This window comes from Oncorhynchus mykiss, chromosome 3, assembly GCF_013265735.2.
Source record: "Oncorhynchus mykiss isolate Arlee chromosome 3, USDA_OmykA_1.1, whole genome shotgun sequence".
Classification (NCBI taxonomy): Eukaryota; Metazoa; Chordata; class Actinopteri; order Salmoniformes; family Salmonidae; genus Oncorhynchus; species Oncorhynchus mykiss.
In genome coordinates this window covers 8,257,682-8,276,790 of record NC_048567.1, presented here as the reverse complement: position 1 = coordinate 8,276,790, position 19,109 = coordinate 8,257,682, and the positions used below count along the sequence as shown (strand labels likewise).

The 19,109-nt window shown below is 41.8% G+C and overlaps 1 protein-coding gene across 2 annotated transcripts; it reads right to left on the bottom strand.

Annotated features, from left to right (window-relative positions):
- Positions 1–10,119: 10,119 nt before the first annotated feature.
- LOC110520886 (protein S100-A1) lies at positions 10,120–11,711 on the bottom strand. Of its 2 annotated transcripts, none has more exons than XM_021598333.2 (3): positions 11,565–11,711; positions 10,599–10,758; positions 10,120–10,417 (listed from the first exon to the last, which is right to left on the bottom strand). In XM_021598333.2, exons 2-3 carry the CDS (start codon positions 10,737–10,739, stop codon positions 10,253–10,255), a joined length of 306 nt encoding a protein of 101 aa, XP_021454008.2. In that variant the 5' UTR covers positions 10,740–10,758; positions 11,565–11,711; the 3' UTR covers positions 10,120–10,252. The 2 variants fall into 2 exon arrangements, with proteins under 2 accessions (XP_021454008.2, XP_036823604.1); XM_036967709.1 differs by lacking the exon at positions 11,565–11,711 and adding an exon at positions 11,487–11,510.
- Positions 11,712–19,109: the final 7,398 nt, after the last annotated feature.

The window sequence follows — 19,109 nt, the reverse complement described above, 5'->3', positions numbered from 1 at the left end:
GGTCTATCGACGTCACCACACGCGGAGGCTAAAACAGACTTTCCTCCATTGCAACGTCCCTCTAAGGCCCTTCTGCTAGCTTGCTAGCCCCGGCCTGCTAGGATGTCTGAATCGCTGTGTCTCCAGCCAGCCCAACCACTCACTGGACCCCTATGATCACTCGGCTACGCATGCCTCTCAATATCAATATGCCTTGTCCATTACTGTCCTGGTTAGTGATTATTGTCTTATTTCACTGTAGAGCCTCTAGCCCTGCTCAATATGCCTTAACCAACCATTTAGTTCCACCTCCCATGTATGCGGTGACATCGCCTGGTTTAAACATCTCTAGAGACTATATCTCTCTCATCATTACTCAATACTTAGGTTTACCTACAATGTACCCACATCCTACCATACCTTTGTCTGTACATTATGCCTTGAATCTATTCTATCGCGCCCAGAAACCTGCTCCTTTTACTCTCTGTTCCGAACGTACTAGACAACCAGTTCTTATAGCCTTTAGCCGTACCCTTATCCTACTCCTCCTCTGTTCCTCTGGTGATGTAAAGGTTAATAAAGGCCCTGCAGTACCTAGCTCCACTCCCACTCCCCAGGTGCTCTCATTTGTTGACTTCGGTAGCTGTAAAACCCTTGGTTTCATGCATGTTAACATCAGAAGCCTCCTCCCTAAGTTTGTTTTATTCACTGCTTTACCACACTCTGCCAACCCGGATGTCCTAGCCGTGACTGAATCCTGGCTTAGGAAGACCACCAAAAACTCTGAAATTTCCACCCCTAACTATAAAGATTGAACTGCCAAAGGGGGCGGTGTTGCAATCTACTGCAGAGATAGCCTGCGGAGTTCTGTCTTACGATCCAGGTCTGTACCCAAACAATTCAAGCTTCTACTTTTAAAAATGCACCTTTCCAAAAATAAGTCTCTCATAGACCACCCTCTGCCCCCAGCTGTGCCCTGGACACCATATGTGATTTGATTGCCCCTCATCTATATTCTGAGCTCGTGCTGCTAGGTGACCCAAACTGGGACATGCTTAACACCCCAGAAATCCTACAATCTAAGCTTGATGCCCTCAATCACATACAAATTATCAATGAACCCACCAGGTACAACCCCAAATCCGTAAACACGGGCACCCTCCTAGATATCATCCTGACCAACTTCCCCTTCAAATACACCTCTGTTGTTTTCAACCAAGATCTCAGCGATCACTGCCTCATTGCCTGCTTCCGTAATGGGTGTGCGGTCAAACGACCACCCCTCATCACTGTCAAACGCTCCCTAAAACACTTCAGCAAGCAGGCCTTTCTAATCGACCTGGCCCGGGTATCCTGGAAGGATATTGACCTCATCCTGTCAGTAGAGGATGCCTGGTTATTCTTTAAAAGTGCCTTCCTCACCATCTTAAATAAGCATGCCCCGTTCAAAAAATGTAGAGCCAGGACCAGATTTAGCCCTTGGTTCTCTCCAGACCTGACTGCCCCTGACCAGCACAAAAACATCCTGTGGCGTTCTGCATTAGCATCGAACAGCCCCTGTGATATGCAACTTTTCAGGGAAGTTAGGAACCAATATACACAGGCAGTTAGGAAAGCTAAGGGTAGCTTTTTCAAGCAGAAATTTGCATCCTGTAGCACAAACTCAAAAAAGTTCTGGGACCCTGTAAAGTCCATGGAGAATAAAATAACCTCCTCCCAGCTGCCCACTGCACTGAGGCTAGGAAACACTGTCACCACCGATGAATCCACTATAGGAAACAGCAGAGGGAACACCCCCCTATCCACATCGATGGAACAGTAGTGGAGAGGGTACCAAGTTTTAAGTTCCTCGGCATACACATCACAGACAAACTGAATTGGTCCACTCACACAGACAGCATTGTGAAGAAGGCGCAGCAGCGCCTCTTCAACCTCAGGAGGCTGAAGAAATTCGGCTTGTCACCAAAAGCACTCACAAACTTCTACAGATGCACAATCGAGAGCATCCTGGCGGGCTGTATCACCGCCTGGTACGGCAACTGCTCCGCCCTCAACCGTAAGGCTCTCCAGAGGGTAGTGAGGTCTGCACAACGCATCACCGGGGGCAAACTACCTGCCCTCCAGGACACCTACACCACCCGATGTCACAGGAAGGCCATAAAGATCATCAAGGACATCAACCACCCGAGCCACTGCCTGTTCACCCCGCTATCATCCAGAAGGCGAGGTCAGTACAGGTGCATCAAAGCTGGGACCGAGAGACTGAAAAACAGCTTCTATCTCAAGGCCATCAGACTGTTAAACAGCCACCACTAACATTGAGTGGCTGCTGCCAACACACTGACACTGACTCAACTCCAGCCACTTTAATAATGGGAATTGATGGGAAATGATGTAAATATATCACTAGCCACTTTAAACAATGCTACCTTATATAATGTTACTTACCCTACATTATTCATCGCATATGCATACGTATATACTGTACTCTATATCATCGACTGTATCCTTATGTAATACATGTATCACTAGCCACTTTAACTATGCCACTTTGTTTACATACTCATCTCATATGTATATACTGTACTCGATACCATCTACTGTATCTTGCCTATGCCGCTCTGTACCATCACTCATTCATATATCCTTATGTACATATTCTTTATCCCCTTACACTGTGTATAAGACAGTAGTTTTGGAATTGTTAGTTAGATTACTTGTTGGTTATTACTGCATTGTCGGAACTAGAAGCACAAGCATTTCGCTACACTCGCATTAACATCTGCTAATCATGTGTATGTGACAAATAAAATTTGATTTGATTTGATTTGATATAATTGAGAATTTTGTCATTGGAATTTCATAATTCCTATGTGTGTACATGAATTAAATCACTCAGTCTATTTTATAAGAATTTGTAAGATTCCTATTTGTATAAAATACAAAATTAGATAATAGTACTTATTCTCTGAGCTCGCTGCTATGAAACCACGAACAACAGTTTATATACAAAATATGACGTCATAGGTTATAAAATGTCCTTCCTCCTATCGACCAAGGCAAAACAGGTTCAAAAGTTTATTCCAACCCCCTCGCTCGCTCACTCCAGACACACACTTATCAAGATTCACTTCTGGAATCTCCACCTTCATCCATCACTATTTAGAAGACATTTCCAGATAATGGAAAACCCAGGAAAACACTCTCTGCCTTATCTAAACATCCCAGAGCTAAGTTGAGTCGGTTCAACCATAGGTAACGATCCTTTCTGCTTACTTAAAACCCACAATCCATTTCCTCCCCAACCTAGCTGGAATGGTATTTATGTTTAATACCCCCTGTTTCATGCTACACAATCCCTTCCTTATGAATTAACATTATTAATCAGATATAATAAAACAGAGTAGAGTTTAATTAGTTGTAGTTCTATTTAAAATGTAGATATTGTTTAGTCATTATTCATAAAATTTCTAACAAATTTCAATAAGCATTTTTCTACAGCTGGCCATGCTTTCCACCTGGCTACCCCTACCCCGATCAATAGCCCTGCACCCACCACAGCAACTCGCCCAAGCCTTCCCATTTCTCCTTCACCCAAATCCAGATAGCAGATGTTCTGAAAGAGCTGCAAAATCTGGACCCCTACAAATCAGCCGAGCTAGACAATCTGGACCCTCTCTTTCTAAAATGATCTGCCGAAATTGTTGCAACCCCTGTCAGTAGCCTGTTCAACCTCTCTTTTGTATCGTCTGAGATTCCCAAAGATTGGAAAGCTGCCGCGGTCATCCCCCACTTCAAAGAGGAGACACTCTAAACCCAAACTGCTACAGACCTATATCTATCCTACCATGCCTTTCTAAGGTCTTCGAAAGCCAAGTTAACAAACAGATCACCGACCATTTCGAATCCCACCGTACCTTCTCCGCTATGCAATCTGGTTTCAGAGCTGGTCATGAGTGCACCTCAGCCAAGCTCAAGGTCCTAAACGATATGATAACCACCATTGATAAGAGACATTACTGTGCAGCCGTATTCATTGACCTGGTCAAGGCTTTCGACTTTGTCAATCACCACATTCTTATCGGCAGACTCAACTGCCTTGGTTTCTCAAATGATTGCCTCGCCTGGTTCACCAACTACTTCTCTGATACAGTTCAGTGTGTCAAATCGGAAGGCCTGTTGTTCCGGACCTCTGGCAGTCTCTATGCTGGTGCCACAGGGTTAAATTCTCGGGCCGACTCTCTTCTCTTTATACATCAATGATGTCGCTCTTGCTGCTGGTGATTTTCTTATCCACCTCTACGCAGACGACACCATTCTGTATACTTCTGGCCCTTCTTTGGACACTGTGTTAACTAACCTCCAGACTAGCTTCAACGCCATACATCTCTCCTTCAACTGCTCTTAAATGGCCTCCAACTGCTCTTAAATGCAAGTAAAACTAAATGTATGTTCTTCAACCGATCGCTGCCCACACCTGCCTGCCCGTCCAGCATCACAACTCTGGACGGTTCTGACTTAGAATATGTGGACAACTACAAATACCTAGGTGTCTGGTTAGACTGTAAACTTAACTTCCAGACTCACATTAAGCATCTCCAATCCAAAATTAAATCTAGAATCGGCTTCCTATTTCGCAGTAAAGCCTCCTTCACTCATGCTGCAAAACATACCCTCGAAAAACTGTACGCTCTCTTTGGCTGGCTCTCGCTTCATACTCGTCACCGAACTCCCTCTCCAGGTCATCTACAAGTCTCTGCTAGGTAAAGCCCCACCTTATCTCAGCTCACTGGTCACCATAGCAGCACCCACCCGTAGCACGCGCTCCAGCAGGTATATCTGACTGATCACCCCCAAAGCCAATTCTTCCTTTGGTCTCCTGTCCTTCCAATTCTCTGCTGCCAATAACTGGAACGAACTGCAAAAATCACTGAAGCTGGAGACTCATATCTCCCTCACTAGCTTTAAGCACCAGCTGCCAGAGCAGCTCACAGATCACTGCACCTGTACATAGCCCATCTGTAAATAGCCCATCAAACTACCTCATCCCCATACTGTATTTATTTATTTATCTTGCTCCTTTGCACCCCAGTATCTCTACTTGCACATTCATCTTCTGCACATCTACCATTCCAGTGTTTCATTTCTATATTGTAATTACTTCACCACCATGGCCTATGTATTGCCTTACCTGCCTTATCTCACCTCATTTGCACACACTGTATATGGACTTGTTTATACTGTATTATTGACTGTATGTTTGTTTTACTCCATGTGTAACTCTGTGTTGTTGTTCGTGTCGAACTGCTTTGCTTTATCTTGGCCAGGTCGCAGTTGTAAATGAGAACTTGTTCTCAACTAGCCTACCAGGTTAAATAAAGGTGAAATGTAAAATAAATAAAATATATATATTTTTTAATAATAATGTACATACATAGATAACATAATGTAGAATACATAGATAAAATGTACAATACATAGATAAAATAATGTACAATACATAGATCAAATAATGTACAATACAAAGATAAATATCGATGTCCACTCATTGTTTTTCTGCTCCCAAACTTGATTTTTTAATAAAGCTTTGGTGATTAAGATTTATTTCAAAGAGGTCTCATTTGCAAAGCCCTTTATCGATAGTCTTGACTACTTTGGAAATGCATTGGGCAGGACAAAAAAACGGCTTCATTGAGACTAATCTTGTTTTTTTAACCAAATGAAACGAAATGGCAAAAAAACATTTGTTATTGTTTTTCCTAAATACGAAATTTACGGGCACAAAAAACACATCTCTCTTGTTCCAATGCGCATATAGGCACTGCGCGTCACAGCTGGATAGGCTGCGCTACCGCTGTCAAAATCCATACCGTAACCAACCATGTTAGGACCGCAAAGTGTTTAAGGACACACATCAGATATTGCCACCCCTTCCCCCTCAGCGCAAGCGAGATCATATGAGACAGGTCAATTATAAATCCTAGCGTTAGAAAATAGAAGAGTGCCTGCTTTAACAGGTCGAAATGGCCAAGCATGTGTTTGACACCTGCACTGACTGAAAGTCAGCCCAAAACAGAGCCCATGGTGCAGCGCTTCCCATCACCTGATTTGAAAATGGGGAGAAAATGTGCGCTTGGTTCATGGAACCGGGGTTACATCTTCCTTCAAGTGTGGCTCTACCTTTTGAATGGTTCAAGCTACAAAGTATTGTGACGCCATCACTGAATATAAGACTCTCAGGAACACGTTGGCAGGGTTGGGTAATAACAGATTACATGCAATCCATTACATGTAAGGGAATACAAAAAAGGTAACTGTAAATCGTTTCGTTACCAGCAAAAATATTGTAATCAGATTACAGATACTTTTGAAAAACTAGATGATTAGTTCGAGGGTTACTTTTAAATTCAGAAAGGATGTTCGCCTTTCAAATCAGCATTGAAAAAATGCGCAAATTTAAATTTGTTCCAAAAATGTCAGACACCACCATGATGACACACCAAATGTGTTTGATGTATTGCGGGAAAAGAGCAGGAATAGGCTTTTGTAGGGTACAGTCCAAGCTGCTATCGGCATCCAAAGATTATCCAACTTGAATAAACGCTTGGAGGTAAGGATGACAGCTGCGATGTAGTTTACGGCGATACGGATATCACTTATTATTGATATCTACATAGCGCACTGCTGTTCTCTCATTTAGCTGGCTGTTCACAAATCTATATGTGTGTTTGAACCCAATAATGGTTGAATTCAATTTAAACTGCCTATCAATGCATATGCACTCTTTCAACAGCTGCATAGTGCAGATCCAAGCCTATGGAATAAAAGTGGGGCTTTTATTGCTCAATCTAATTAATGCTCATAAAAAAACGAATCCATAGACCTAATGGACACATGCTCAAACTTGCACACGTTTGATATACTTAAAGGGACAATCTGTAGTTGCGATATAAATCATATATACAGAACCAGTCAAAAGTTTGGACACACCTACTCATTCAAGTGTTTTTCTTTATTTTTACTATTTACTGTAGAATAATAGTGAAGACCTCAGAATGATGAAATAACTCATACGGAATCATGTAGTAACCAAATAATTGTTAAACAAATCCAAATATATTTTAGATTTTAGATTCTTCAAAGTAGCCACCCTTTGCCTTGATGACAGCTTTGCACACTCTTGGCAAGCATGCCATTCCATGAGCGCCGCATTTATTTTTCAACTTGAATCAATGAGCCCAATCAGTTCTCATTGACAACAAAATCATAAACAACAGAGTAGGGCTGGGTAATTAGTCCTTAGTTTGGGGGTCATGCCCAGGTAATACAATTTGGCTAATCTATACTTCCGTATTTCCAAGTCCAACCCATGAAGTAAAATGTAAAATCCAGCTATGTAAACTTTAACATTGATTTATCCTGCAATAGATGTTGTTCAATTGGTAACATAAATGTTGTCATCTTCTAATGCCTCTTAAGCAGAAAGTAATCTAAAAATAACGTAATGTAATCAGATTACGTTATTGAATTTGGGTAATTCAGAAGTTACGTTACCGATTACAATTTTGGTCAGGTAACTTGTAACTGTAACAGACTACATTTAAAAAAAAGTAACCTACCTAAAATGTCCCTTTACTATGTCCACAAGTCGTTAGCACCAAGTTGGCAAACCGGGCAATAAATCAGACTGAGGGGAAAAGATAATCAATGATGTTCTTTTCTACACAGAAAATCATACAACATGATTGCCTAATGATCTTTGGAACTTCCCAATACCTTTCTGGTGCATTTCAGTCACTTTCAAACCATTATGTCTTTAGATTTAAATACTGTCAAAAATACTGTCAGACTGATTCGTAATAGACTGTCATAGCCCAAATGAACAAATAAACAGAAACTGTGGCATAGCGATATCATCATTGTGGGAGGAAGGGAAGAGAGGGATGAGAGATGGAGGACAAGCAGTACTTTAAGAGTTCTCATGACATCTAGTGGTGAGTTTTGGATTATTTTGATCTTCACAATCAACACATCGTTAACCACGGAGCTGCAGACAGTCAGCTGCAGACAGACAGACCTGCAGACAGGCAGACAGACACACACACTGACACACATTCATCCACGAAGTCACCCTCACAAAGGTATAATAAAGTATAAATGAAATTATTTTTAGTAAAGATTTGTGTATCATGAGTTAATATTACAAGCAAGAAAGGGATATGTGTAATCTAGGTTAACATAGGTAATTATTCAGCTGCTTGACTATTAGAACGAGGAGGGGAACCGGTACGAGGAGCTCCATCCTCCCTCTTTGCAAGTTACGGGCTGAATGTCCCCTCCTCTACCGAAATTCGAAAGATGCTGAGACCTGTGAAATCATGATTTGTCCAAATAACCAGTGAGGAAAAACCCCAAAAGCAGAACTACTGCTGCTCGTTATCCTACACTTCCTGTTCAGCCTCATACAGATTCTACGGTACCAGTAGATCTGTCCATGAGAGATTAGGCTATGTGTGACATTCAATATGTAATGTTAAGTATTCCCTGATGAGTTTGTTTATGTTTGTGTTTACCACGACATCATTTCAACGTGGATAATTGGGTAATACTCGGTTGATATGATGATCAATAAGATTACAACCTATTTTCACCCACTCAAAAATACAGCCAAAAGTTTCAAATCAAATCAAAATAAAATGTTGGTCACATGCTCATATTTAGCAGATGTTATTGCAGGTGTAGCTGAATGATTGTGTTCCTAGCTCCAACAGTGCAGTAGTATCTAACAATTCACAACAACACACACAAATCTCAAATTAAAAGAACGGAATTAAGAAATATATAAATATTAAGACGAGCAATTGACCAGAACACAGTAGAATAAAGTATATACAAATGAAATGAGTAAAACAGTATGTAAACATTATTAAAGTGAACAGTGTTCCATTATTAACATGACCAGTGATTCCATGACTGTGTACATAGGGCAGCAGCCTCTGAGGTGCGGGGTTGAGTAACCGGGTGGTAGCCAGCTAGTCACAGTGACTAAGTTCAGGGCAGGGTTCTGGGTGGAGGCAGGCTAATGATGGCTATTTAACAGTCTGATTGCCTTGAGATAGAAGCTGTCTTTCAGTTTCTCTGTCCCAGCATTGATGCACCTGTACTGTTATTTTTCCTGCCAGCATAGTTGTGTTGTTTCCTACCTTCACCAGCTTGTCTGGGAGCACGACGTCAGTGCCCACTGGTTTGTTTGTTATCCAGGACTACCTGGAGGCCCTGCCACATACGTCTCGTGTCTGAGCCGTTGAATTGCGACTGCACGTCGTCTCTGTACTGTAGTTTTGCCTGATTGATTGCCTTATGGAGGGCATAACTGCACTGTTTGTATTTGAATTTCCAATGTGTTTTCACTATGCTTTCAACCATTAATATCAGAACCAAATCAATTAGGAAAATCTATTTGATTTTTGGGTGTCAGCTAAATGTGTTATCATTGCGCTTTCAACCATTTAAAAGCACAACAAAGTTCAAATGGGAATACACTGTCAGATATTTTGTTTCTTTATACAACCATGTGTTATCACTGTGTCTAATCTAACAGCACAACCAAATGACCTGGATTACAGTTGAGATTACATTAAAGTACATGGTGCAAGTTATCAATGCTATTCGAGATTCTGCTCAGTTTATTATAGTAATTGTGAAGATCTCTGCATGCTCTTGGACATGCATGCTTTCTATGATTACATAAGACATTTGTTACTGTAATCTCAAAGTGCACATGGATGTTTATGTTACTCAATACTCAAGTTGAATAAATACTGTTACATTGCAGTTATATTAGTTTGTAAGAAAGCTTTAACTTTAGGCTAGTTACTTTAAATACATTTACCTATATATTTTCCACAGCACAATAGGTTAACAAATTACATTGAAACAACATTGATTTAATCCGTTTGTAGTTATAGTAGTTTTAGCATAAGATCTAGAAAGGCTTTGCACTAAGGTTTACTAAGAAGTTGTGTCAATACCGAACTAAGAAGAAGTGACTGGCACTGTCTATTCTGTCTTACACTTACGGGACAAATTACAGGCCAAATACAACAGACAGACACACGTCAGACAAATTTGACAAAAAGAGAGAGTAGGAAAACCTGTGTTTATTCACAACAGTAAGACTTAGTTATAAAATGACTTATTTGACATATAGAAAAGCAAAATGACATAGAAAAGCATCCATCTCTGCTTCTCTTTCTCCTTGTCCTGTCCTCCCTCACTTCTTAGCAGCAACCTTTTGGGTGTGGAGCTGGTAGAGCTGTTCACAGGCGATGGAGAGGCCCACCACCAGAGAGACAAACTCCTCAAAGTTCACCTTCCCATCACCATTCTGGTCCAGATCCTTCATGATCTTGTCTATAGCGGCTGGGTCCTTCTGGGACTGAGAGGGAAGGAGAGAAGGAAAGAATGACTAAGAGAGAGAGATGGGAGGAGGGGACTTTGGATACCTCTTTAATAAAGTGAGAGAGAGAAATCAGAAGGAGAGGGAAAGTGGGTGAGATGAGCAACAGAGAGAAAGTGTAAAGGGACATAAAAGAGAGAGAGGGGGATGCCTGTGTTACCTTCAGGAAGCTGCCCAGTTCTGTCTGCATCAGCTCTTTCAGCTCCTTCTTGCTCAGTGTGTTGCCGTCACCATCCTTTTCAGCATAGCGATGGAACACCATGATCAGGGACTCCATGGAACGCTCCAACTCAGACGGCATGGCTGCAGATATTGACACACTGAGGAGGGGAGAGAGATTTTGTCATTTAGGGTGGGTGTACTACTGTATCTAAGTTCACTTACACACTGGAGATCCTGCAACAGCCAGGCTGCTGGTTCAAACCCAACTCAGGCCAGTTCCATTAAATCACTACTTCATAGCTCTATTAGACATATAATATAGCCCACCCCCACAATTAGTCTTTAATGCAAACAAACAATGCACTTTTAGAGAGGATAGGAGTTGGCCTTCTTTGGCTCTGTAATCACATTCCTTGGCTGCTGCAAAGTTGTTCCACCCCTTATCACACATTCCCTCTAATGTCGACCCCTCTTTCTTTTAGTGCCCACCCCATTTCTTTGGGAACAGCCAACATATCTAGCTGTGTAGACTGTCCTTTAAACTCTGGTTTTGCAACAGTTCAGTGTAAATAAATCAGCCTGATGATAATTGGTGAGTAATGCCTATAAATGACATGAACCGGCTGAGAAAAACGTTTGTAGGTCTAACAGAGTTCTAAAACAAAAACATTATAGCCTACAAATGAAACATGAAAAGGTTTAGGTATAGATAGACTACATTATGTCAATCAGTAAATAGTATGGCCCATCAAACTGCATACCAAACCATATAATAGCTTATTTTTTAATCAAAGCAAGCAAAGACTGTTTGTTTGCCATTGACGAGACAGATCATTAGCTAGGCACACTATATAAACCCGAAACAGTTATTAAAGTTGTTTGAGACCTGTTTATTACAGTAGATAACCTACTCCGTTAAACGATGGACGCTACTGTATAGAAAAAGCGAAAAACTGTTACTTACCGAACTGAGTGCTGCTGGAGAACAGGGTGGGGAAGTATCAAACTGCGCAAGAGCTACAAGAATTTAAAGCGAGCATGCAACGCCCCTCTGATTGTGTGTTTTAGCCTGTGTATCCAAGAGACGATGTCTGAGAGCCTGTTCTCAGAGCATTTCGTATTATTCTTTATGTAAATCAGAGGCACTCAATTTTGTATATGTTACGTTTCGTAAGGTATGTATTAAATTGTCGCAGACATCCCATTTCGTATAATATGTGACGAATTATAATTCGTATAATATGTTTCGAATTTGCAAAATGTACAATATGACAAGCATTTTGCTACATCCGCAATAACATCTGCTAAATATACTGAAAAAAATATATATAAACGCAATATGCAACAATTTCAAAGATTTTACTGAGTTATAGTTCATATAAGGAAATCAGTCAATCGAAATATATTCATGGATTCACATGACTGGGCAGCGGTGCAAAGTCTCCAAGGTCAATCTAAGTCATTGGCTTTGAGACTGTCCTGAATGCGTGCATTTAACTAGCACAAGCAGATACAAATAAAAAGCAACACAATCTCCAAAAGATCGTTCAATCTCCAAAATTCAAATTGGTAAACTGCAATGCACTATGCACACCACAGGAGGCTGCTGATGGAAAGATGGCTCATAATAATGGCCGGAACAAGACCCTCTTTTGGGTCTTGTGTTACATAGTGTCATGTCTTTGGCTATGCCGGATTAAGTGATATGACATGCTATTCTATAAAATTATTTCTCTGTAATTACTATTACCTGGTTGAGCTAATCATGTAAATGTAATTAACTAGAGAGTTGGGCACCACAAAATATTTATAGAGCTGTTATCTTCCCAATAAACTCTTAAAGACCTAGTAATATTTTACATCAATAGCAGTCAATATTAATCGTCACCTGAATTCAGTCTCATCTGAAAGTTGTAAATTCTTTTATCTGCACGAACCCTGGACGAACAAAACTGTGTTTAATTATTTATTTACTAAATACCTAACTAATCACACAGAATTACACATACACAATTAATCATAACTTGATTACAAATTGCGTCATAAAGGAAAACGTCCCTGGCGGGAGGAACAGATATGACAGCTTGTTACACAAAGGAAAAGGGTTGGGTTTGTGTGAAAGAGCGGAAAAACTGAGGGACACAGGGAGAAGCTGTGCTATCGTAAATACAGTATTTTATGCATTCTAAATTACCGCCTATTTGGAAAAGGAAAATGCAATAAATATTTACTCTGAGCTGCGCTTCAGTAGGTTGGTGGTAGATGGAAGACCGTGTTGCCAAACCGAGTCCTTTGACCTTTGAAGAATGTCTCTGGTGGTCACTTGGATAAGTTGTAGAAACGCCGTTGTGCGATAGACGGGATACTGTGTCTGTTCCTTCCTAACCCTCGTTTGCAGCTGCGGTTGCTAACTCAACGGCTAGGAGGTATCACTTCTGTCGTGAATAAGAGTTCAAAGTTCATACCATTCGCAACCAAAGCTCACGGTGATGTTGGCTTCGTTCTGTAGTTATTATCTGAACCATTCTGACATCGGACCGTCGTCCTACATTCCCGGAACAGGAAGTTATGTTGTCGTCAAGGGCTTATATAGGAAGGGAGAGGAGGGCGTGTTTGAAAAGTTTTAAAGCCCATGTCCCTTCACAGGGCGGGCCACTGATTGAGCAGCCCTATCTTATGAAAAACCAAATCTCACATTTTAGAAGCTAAAATCACATTTCATCCCATCACAAATAATTTAATATTCAAACGTTTAAATTGAACAACAGTTCCACGTGAATCCAATAACTCTGATGTGTAGACTTTCCACTGTAGAGTTTATGTCATCTTATCATTGATGAGAATGTCTCAGATGACAACCGAACTGACATCATATTCATTAAGTACCACCGCATATGTTCAATTGGTCGGATTACCCGAATATAGTTAATTTCCCCCCACCTACTGATGTTCCCCGAATCTCTGTGTTAATCAAGGGTTTTGCAAATGTAACCTCAGTAGGGTAGAGAGAGGAAAAAGGGGGGAAGAGGTATTTATGACTGTCATAAACCAACCCCCCAGGCCAACGTCATGACAATAGTATAATTAACCTCTTTCTATAAACATATATTATTTGCATCTTCTACTTTCTTTCATTCTGCATATAAACAATATATGATTTATTGTCACATACACCAGATAGGTGCAGTGAAATGTATTGTTTTACAGGGTCAGCCATAGTAGTACGCCGCCCCTGGAGCAAATTAGGGTTAAGTGCCTTGCTCAAGGGCACACCGTCAAATTGTCTGTGGATCTTTCCATGGGTCTGTGGTTGGAGGGTGGGTCTGCTGGTTCTCTCTGGATCTCTCCATGTGTCTGTGGTAGGAGGGTGGGACTGCTGGTTCTCTCTGCATCTCTCCATGTACCTGCAGTTGGAGGGTTGGGTCTGAGGGTCACATCTCTGGTGGCTGTCACTCTTGCCAGAGAAGCCAGGAGGCCACATCATCTCTCTCCTCCTTTCACCATGGCTGGGCTGGAGTAGCAGCTGAAGGGGACATCTCCTTTTTCCTGCTCCACCTAGGTCGGCTGCTTCTCTCTCTGGAGCAAGAGGGACACTAGCCTTCTAAGGGGCCTACATGTTTGGCTCCCACCAGTCCAACACCAGGTAAGACTGTATGTTCTTCAGCTCCAGGCAGTCTTTGACAGACTGGTCCCTTATTGGTCCACAGAGGACATGCCGTCTTCAGGGATCTCACCACACTTGAAGGCCCAGGTGAACTCTTCTCCTTGTTCACAATGTGGACAACTGAGGGCAACCATCTTGGGCAAAGCTGAATATTTTCTATGTTGTCAAAGGAAGACCTAACCTCTCCCTGCCAACATGTTTCAAGAAGACCATCATAGTCCCTGTGCCCAAGAACACCTGCCTAAATGACTACCGACCCGTAGCACTCACATCTGTAGCCATGAAGTGCTTTGAAAGGCTGGCATGGCTCACATCAACACCATTATCCCAGAAACCCTAGACCCACTCCAATTTGCCTACAGATCCACAGATGACGCAATTTCAATCGCACTCCACACTGCCCTTTTCCACCTGGACAAAAGGAACACCTACTTGAAAATGCTATTTATTGACTACAGCTCAGCATTCAACACCCTTGTGCCCTCATAGCTCATCACTAAGATAAGGACCCTGGGACTAAACACCTCACTCTGCAACTGGATACTGGACTTCCTGACGGGCCGCCTCCAGGTGGTAAGGGTAGGTCACAACACATCTGCCACACTGATCCTTAACACGGGGGCACCTTAGGGGTGCATGCTCAGTCCCCTTCTGTACTCACTGTTCACCCATGACTACAAGGCCAAGAACGACTCCAACACCATCACTAAGTTTGCCGACGAGTTGAAGGACTTCCGGCAATGGCGAAGCTCTGTCAAGACGCTTCGCCATTGTGTAGTCTGTGTAGTGTCCTCGAACTTTCGAACAATTTTAAGGCATTTTGACACGGTTTAACTGTTCGTTAATAGTGAGAAGTTGGAAGTTAAAACATCTATTGTATCGCCAAAGCAAAATATGTCAATATGCATGGAAAAGTGCCCCTCTCTAACAGCCCTTCTTCGGCCTCGGCGGATGCTAGCTCGGAAGAAACACCAGCATGGTTCAGAATGGAGATGGACAAGGGTATAACAAAAATCCAAGAGACAGTTTCTGAACGCCTCAGCAAAATTGATGTACTGGTCGATAAACTCCACCAAGACAATAAAGTCACAAAGGGACAAGTGACAAAGTTAGAAAAAGACCATGCTGACCACCAGGCTGCCATTCTGGACGTCTGCGAGGAAGTGGACCAAAAATACAAGAAGTTGGAAGACGCCATCTCTAAACTCGAGGAGAAATTAGATTATTATGAAAATGTCCAAAGGCGCTCGAATTTGAGACTTTAAGGTTTACCGGAGGCCGTGGAGGGAAGAGACGTGATCTCCTTTCTACAGGAATGGATTCCCAAAATTCTGGATCTACCCCCTCCCGAGCACCCACTGGAGATTGAGAGGGCTCGTCGCACCCTACGGAGGCAGCTGCCTGGCCAGATTGCACACAGGGCTTTTGTCATAAAATGTCTACGGTATCAGGACACTGTTCGCATCCTCTCTGCTGCCCGAGCAAAGGGAGAGCTCAAGTACGGAGATGCCAGAATCATGATCTTTCCGGATCTTTCTCCCTCACTACACAAGAGGAGGATGGCTTTCTCCCCACTGAAGAGATTTCTGCATCATGCTGGCTTGGCATACGGCCTGCACTACCCAGCGACTTTGTGGATCGAAACCAAGAATGGTGAGCGCACATTTGACTCTGTGAAGATGGCTGAAACATACATGAGAAAAGCACTTCCTGACTTGTTCACGTCTACTACACCCCGAGGAACTGTCTTTCACGTCTACTACACCCTGAGGAACTGTCTTTTGAACTTGGACACAGTGGATAGTGAACCGTTAGTACATGAGGAAACAACGAAATTACTCATATGATCGACTGGCTGGCTGGCTGGATGTTTAGTGTGATAATGACTGGTGAGGTAAAGTTGCATCATAGCTAATGTTGGCTGTGCAATTTAGCCAGCTCGCTAAGTTTACAAGGGTGTAGCTATAGCTACTATACATCCTCACTATGCCAGGTAGTTACATTTTTGCTGTATACTTTTATTTTACGCAGAGAGTTTTGTTTGGTTAAATAGTTATGTGGCTTTTGACTGGGTTTCAAGCCTAACTATGTTGTTTATATTACTTCAGGGTATTTTAGCTACTATTACGTTTGCTGGCCTGTTTATTGTTAGAGATGTATGCTGGCGTTAGTGATACCAAGACAGGGATAAGCTACTCACTGGCTGGCCGCATAATTGCCAGCTAGCTGATAGCTTCACACTTGTGTATGTGCATACATGTGTGAATATATACCATTTTGGGGGGAGGATGAACTCAGGAGGATGGGGATTGTTTAATACTTGTCCCTATTTTATATTTGAGAGATGATAGTTATCGTCTGGTAAAGGTCTTCATTTATACATCATAGTTTGATGTCTTTAATCCTGACCTGCTGGGGTGCGTTTGTGGTCATCGCTTTTGTCGCCGAGCGGCACAGGTTTCAGGGCGCTTTGGGGAATGCCGATTGGTTGACATTTGGGTGTGCGGGTAGGCTCGGTTGGTGACTATGAACGCACCCAAGTTGATTTTTTATTATTATTTTAAATTTTTTTGAGACATGCTCAAGTGGGGCTAAATATTTTGGTCAATATTGTTGTAATCAAATTGTATTTTGTTACCTGACTAACAATGTTTTCATGCTACAAGGAACAGTCAATGTACTTCTAATTTCATATACATATAATTTAGAATTAACCTAATTTGAGTGGTGCTCTGTATAGCAGGTACATCTAGCTTAAAGACTAGCTTCTAAGGATATGGGTTCTTTAACTCCCTCAGTTGGGGAGGGGGTTGGGTGGGTTTGTGGTAGGGCCACGAGATGTTTACTACTTTACACTTTCATAATATCATTTTGTACACATTGTGTCACATTCTGACCTTAGTTCCTTTTTTATGTCTTTATTTTAGTTGGTCAGGGTGTGAGTTGGGGTGGGCATTCTATGTTGTTTTTCTATGTTTTGTTCTGTTGTTATATGTCTATGTGTTTGGCCTAGTATGGTTCTCAATCAGAGGCAGGTGTCAGTCGTTGTCTCTGATTGGGAGCCATATTTAGGTAGCCTGTTTTCTATTGTGTTTTGTGGGTGGTTGTATCCTGTGTTAGTGGTTTCACCATACGGGACTGTGTCGGTTGTTTGTACTGTTGTTATTTTGTTCAGTGTTCTGTTGATTTATTAAATATATCATTATGGACACTTACCACACTGCACATTGGTCTGATCCTTGCTACTCCTCTAAAGAAGAGGAATTCCGTTACACATTGTATTTACTCAAAGCTATTTTGTTTCTTTCCTTTTCCCTGTTAATTATTTTCTTTAAAGATGTCGGCACCAAATAACTATACATTTATGACACTTAACATTAGGGGTACTAAATGCCCAGTCATTTAACATTAGGGGTACTAAATGCCCAGTCAAGCACAAACGCATTCTGAATTATCTCAAGCAGCATAAGGTTGATATAGCTCTTCAGGAGAAACCTGACGGACTCTGAGCATGATACACTGAAGAGAGAGTGGGTGGGTCAAGTATACTATTCATCTTTCACCTCTCGAGCAAGAGGGGTGGCCATACTCATTAATAAGCATTGCCCCTTTCAGATACAATCTCAGATTAAAGACAAAGGGGGTAGGTTTGTGATCATTCAAGGTTTCATTAACAATGAGTCCATTACCATCGTGAATGTGTATGGGCCTAACCATGATGATCCTACATTATACCAAGACATCTTTTTGAAGTTAACGTGCACATCATCAGAGATTTTAATGGCAGGGGATTTTAACTTGGTACTGGACCCTTCCAGTGATAGATCTTCCTCTAATAGTATCAGCCTCACACAGACAGCATCGTGAAGAAGGCGCAGCAGCGCCTCTTCAACCTCAGGAGGCTGAAGAAATTCGGCTTGTCACCAAAAGCACTCACAAACTTCTACAGATGCACAATCGAGAGCATCCTGGCGGGCTGTATCACCGCCTGGTATGGCAACTGCACCGCCCTCAACCGTAAGGCTCTCCAGAGGGTAGTGAGGTCTGCACAACGCATCACCGGGGGCAAACTACCTGCCCTCCAGGACACCTACACCACCCGATGTCACAGGAAGGCCATAAAGATCATCAAGGACATCAACCACCCGAGCCACTGCCTGTTCACCCCGCTATCATCCAGAAGGCGAGGTCAGTACAGGTGCATCAAAGCTGGGACCGAGAGACTGAAAAACAGCTTCTATCTCAAGGCCATCAGACTATTAAACAGCCACCACTAACACTGAGTGGCTGCTGCCAACACACTGACACTGACTCAACTCCAGCCACTTTAATAATGGGAATTGATGGGAAATTATGTAAATATATCACTAGCCACTTTAAACAATGCTACCTTATATAAATGTTACTTACCCTACATTATTCATCTCATATGCATACGTATATACTGTACTCTATATCATCGACGGTATCCTTATGTAATACATGTATCACTAGCCACTTTATACTATACTATGCCACTTTGTTTACATACTCATCTCATTTGTACATACTGTACCCGATACCATCTACTGTATCTTGCCTATGCCGCTCTGTACCATCACTCATTCATATATCCTTATGTACATATTCTTTATCCCCTTACACTGTGTACAAGACAGTAGTTTTGGAATTGTTAGTTAGATTACTTGTTATTACTGCATTGTCGGAACTAGAAGCACAAGCATTTCGCTACACTCGCATTAACATCTGCTAACCATGTGTATGTGACAAATAAAATTTGATTTGATTTGATTTGATTTGATTTGATTTGATTTGAAATGTTAAAAGCAGAAATTAAACACTTTG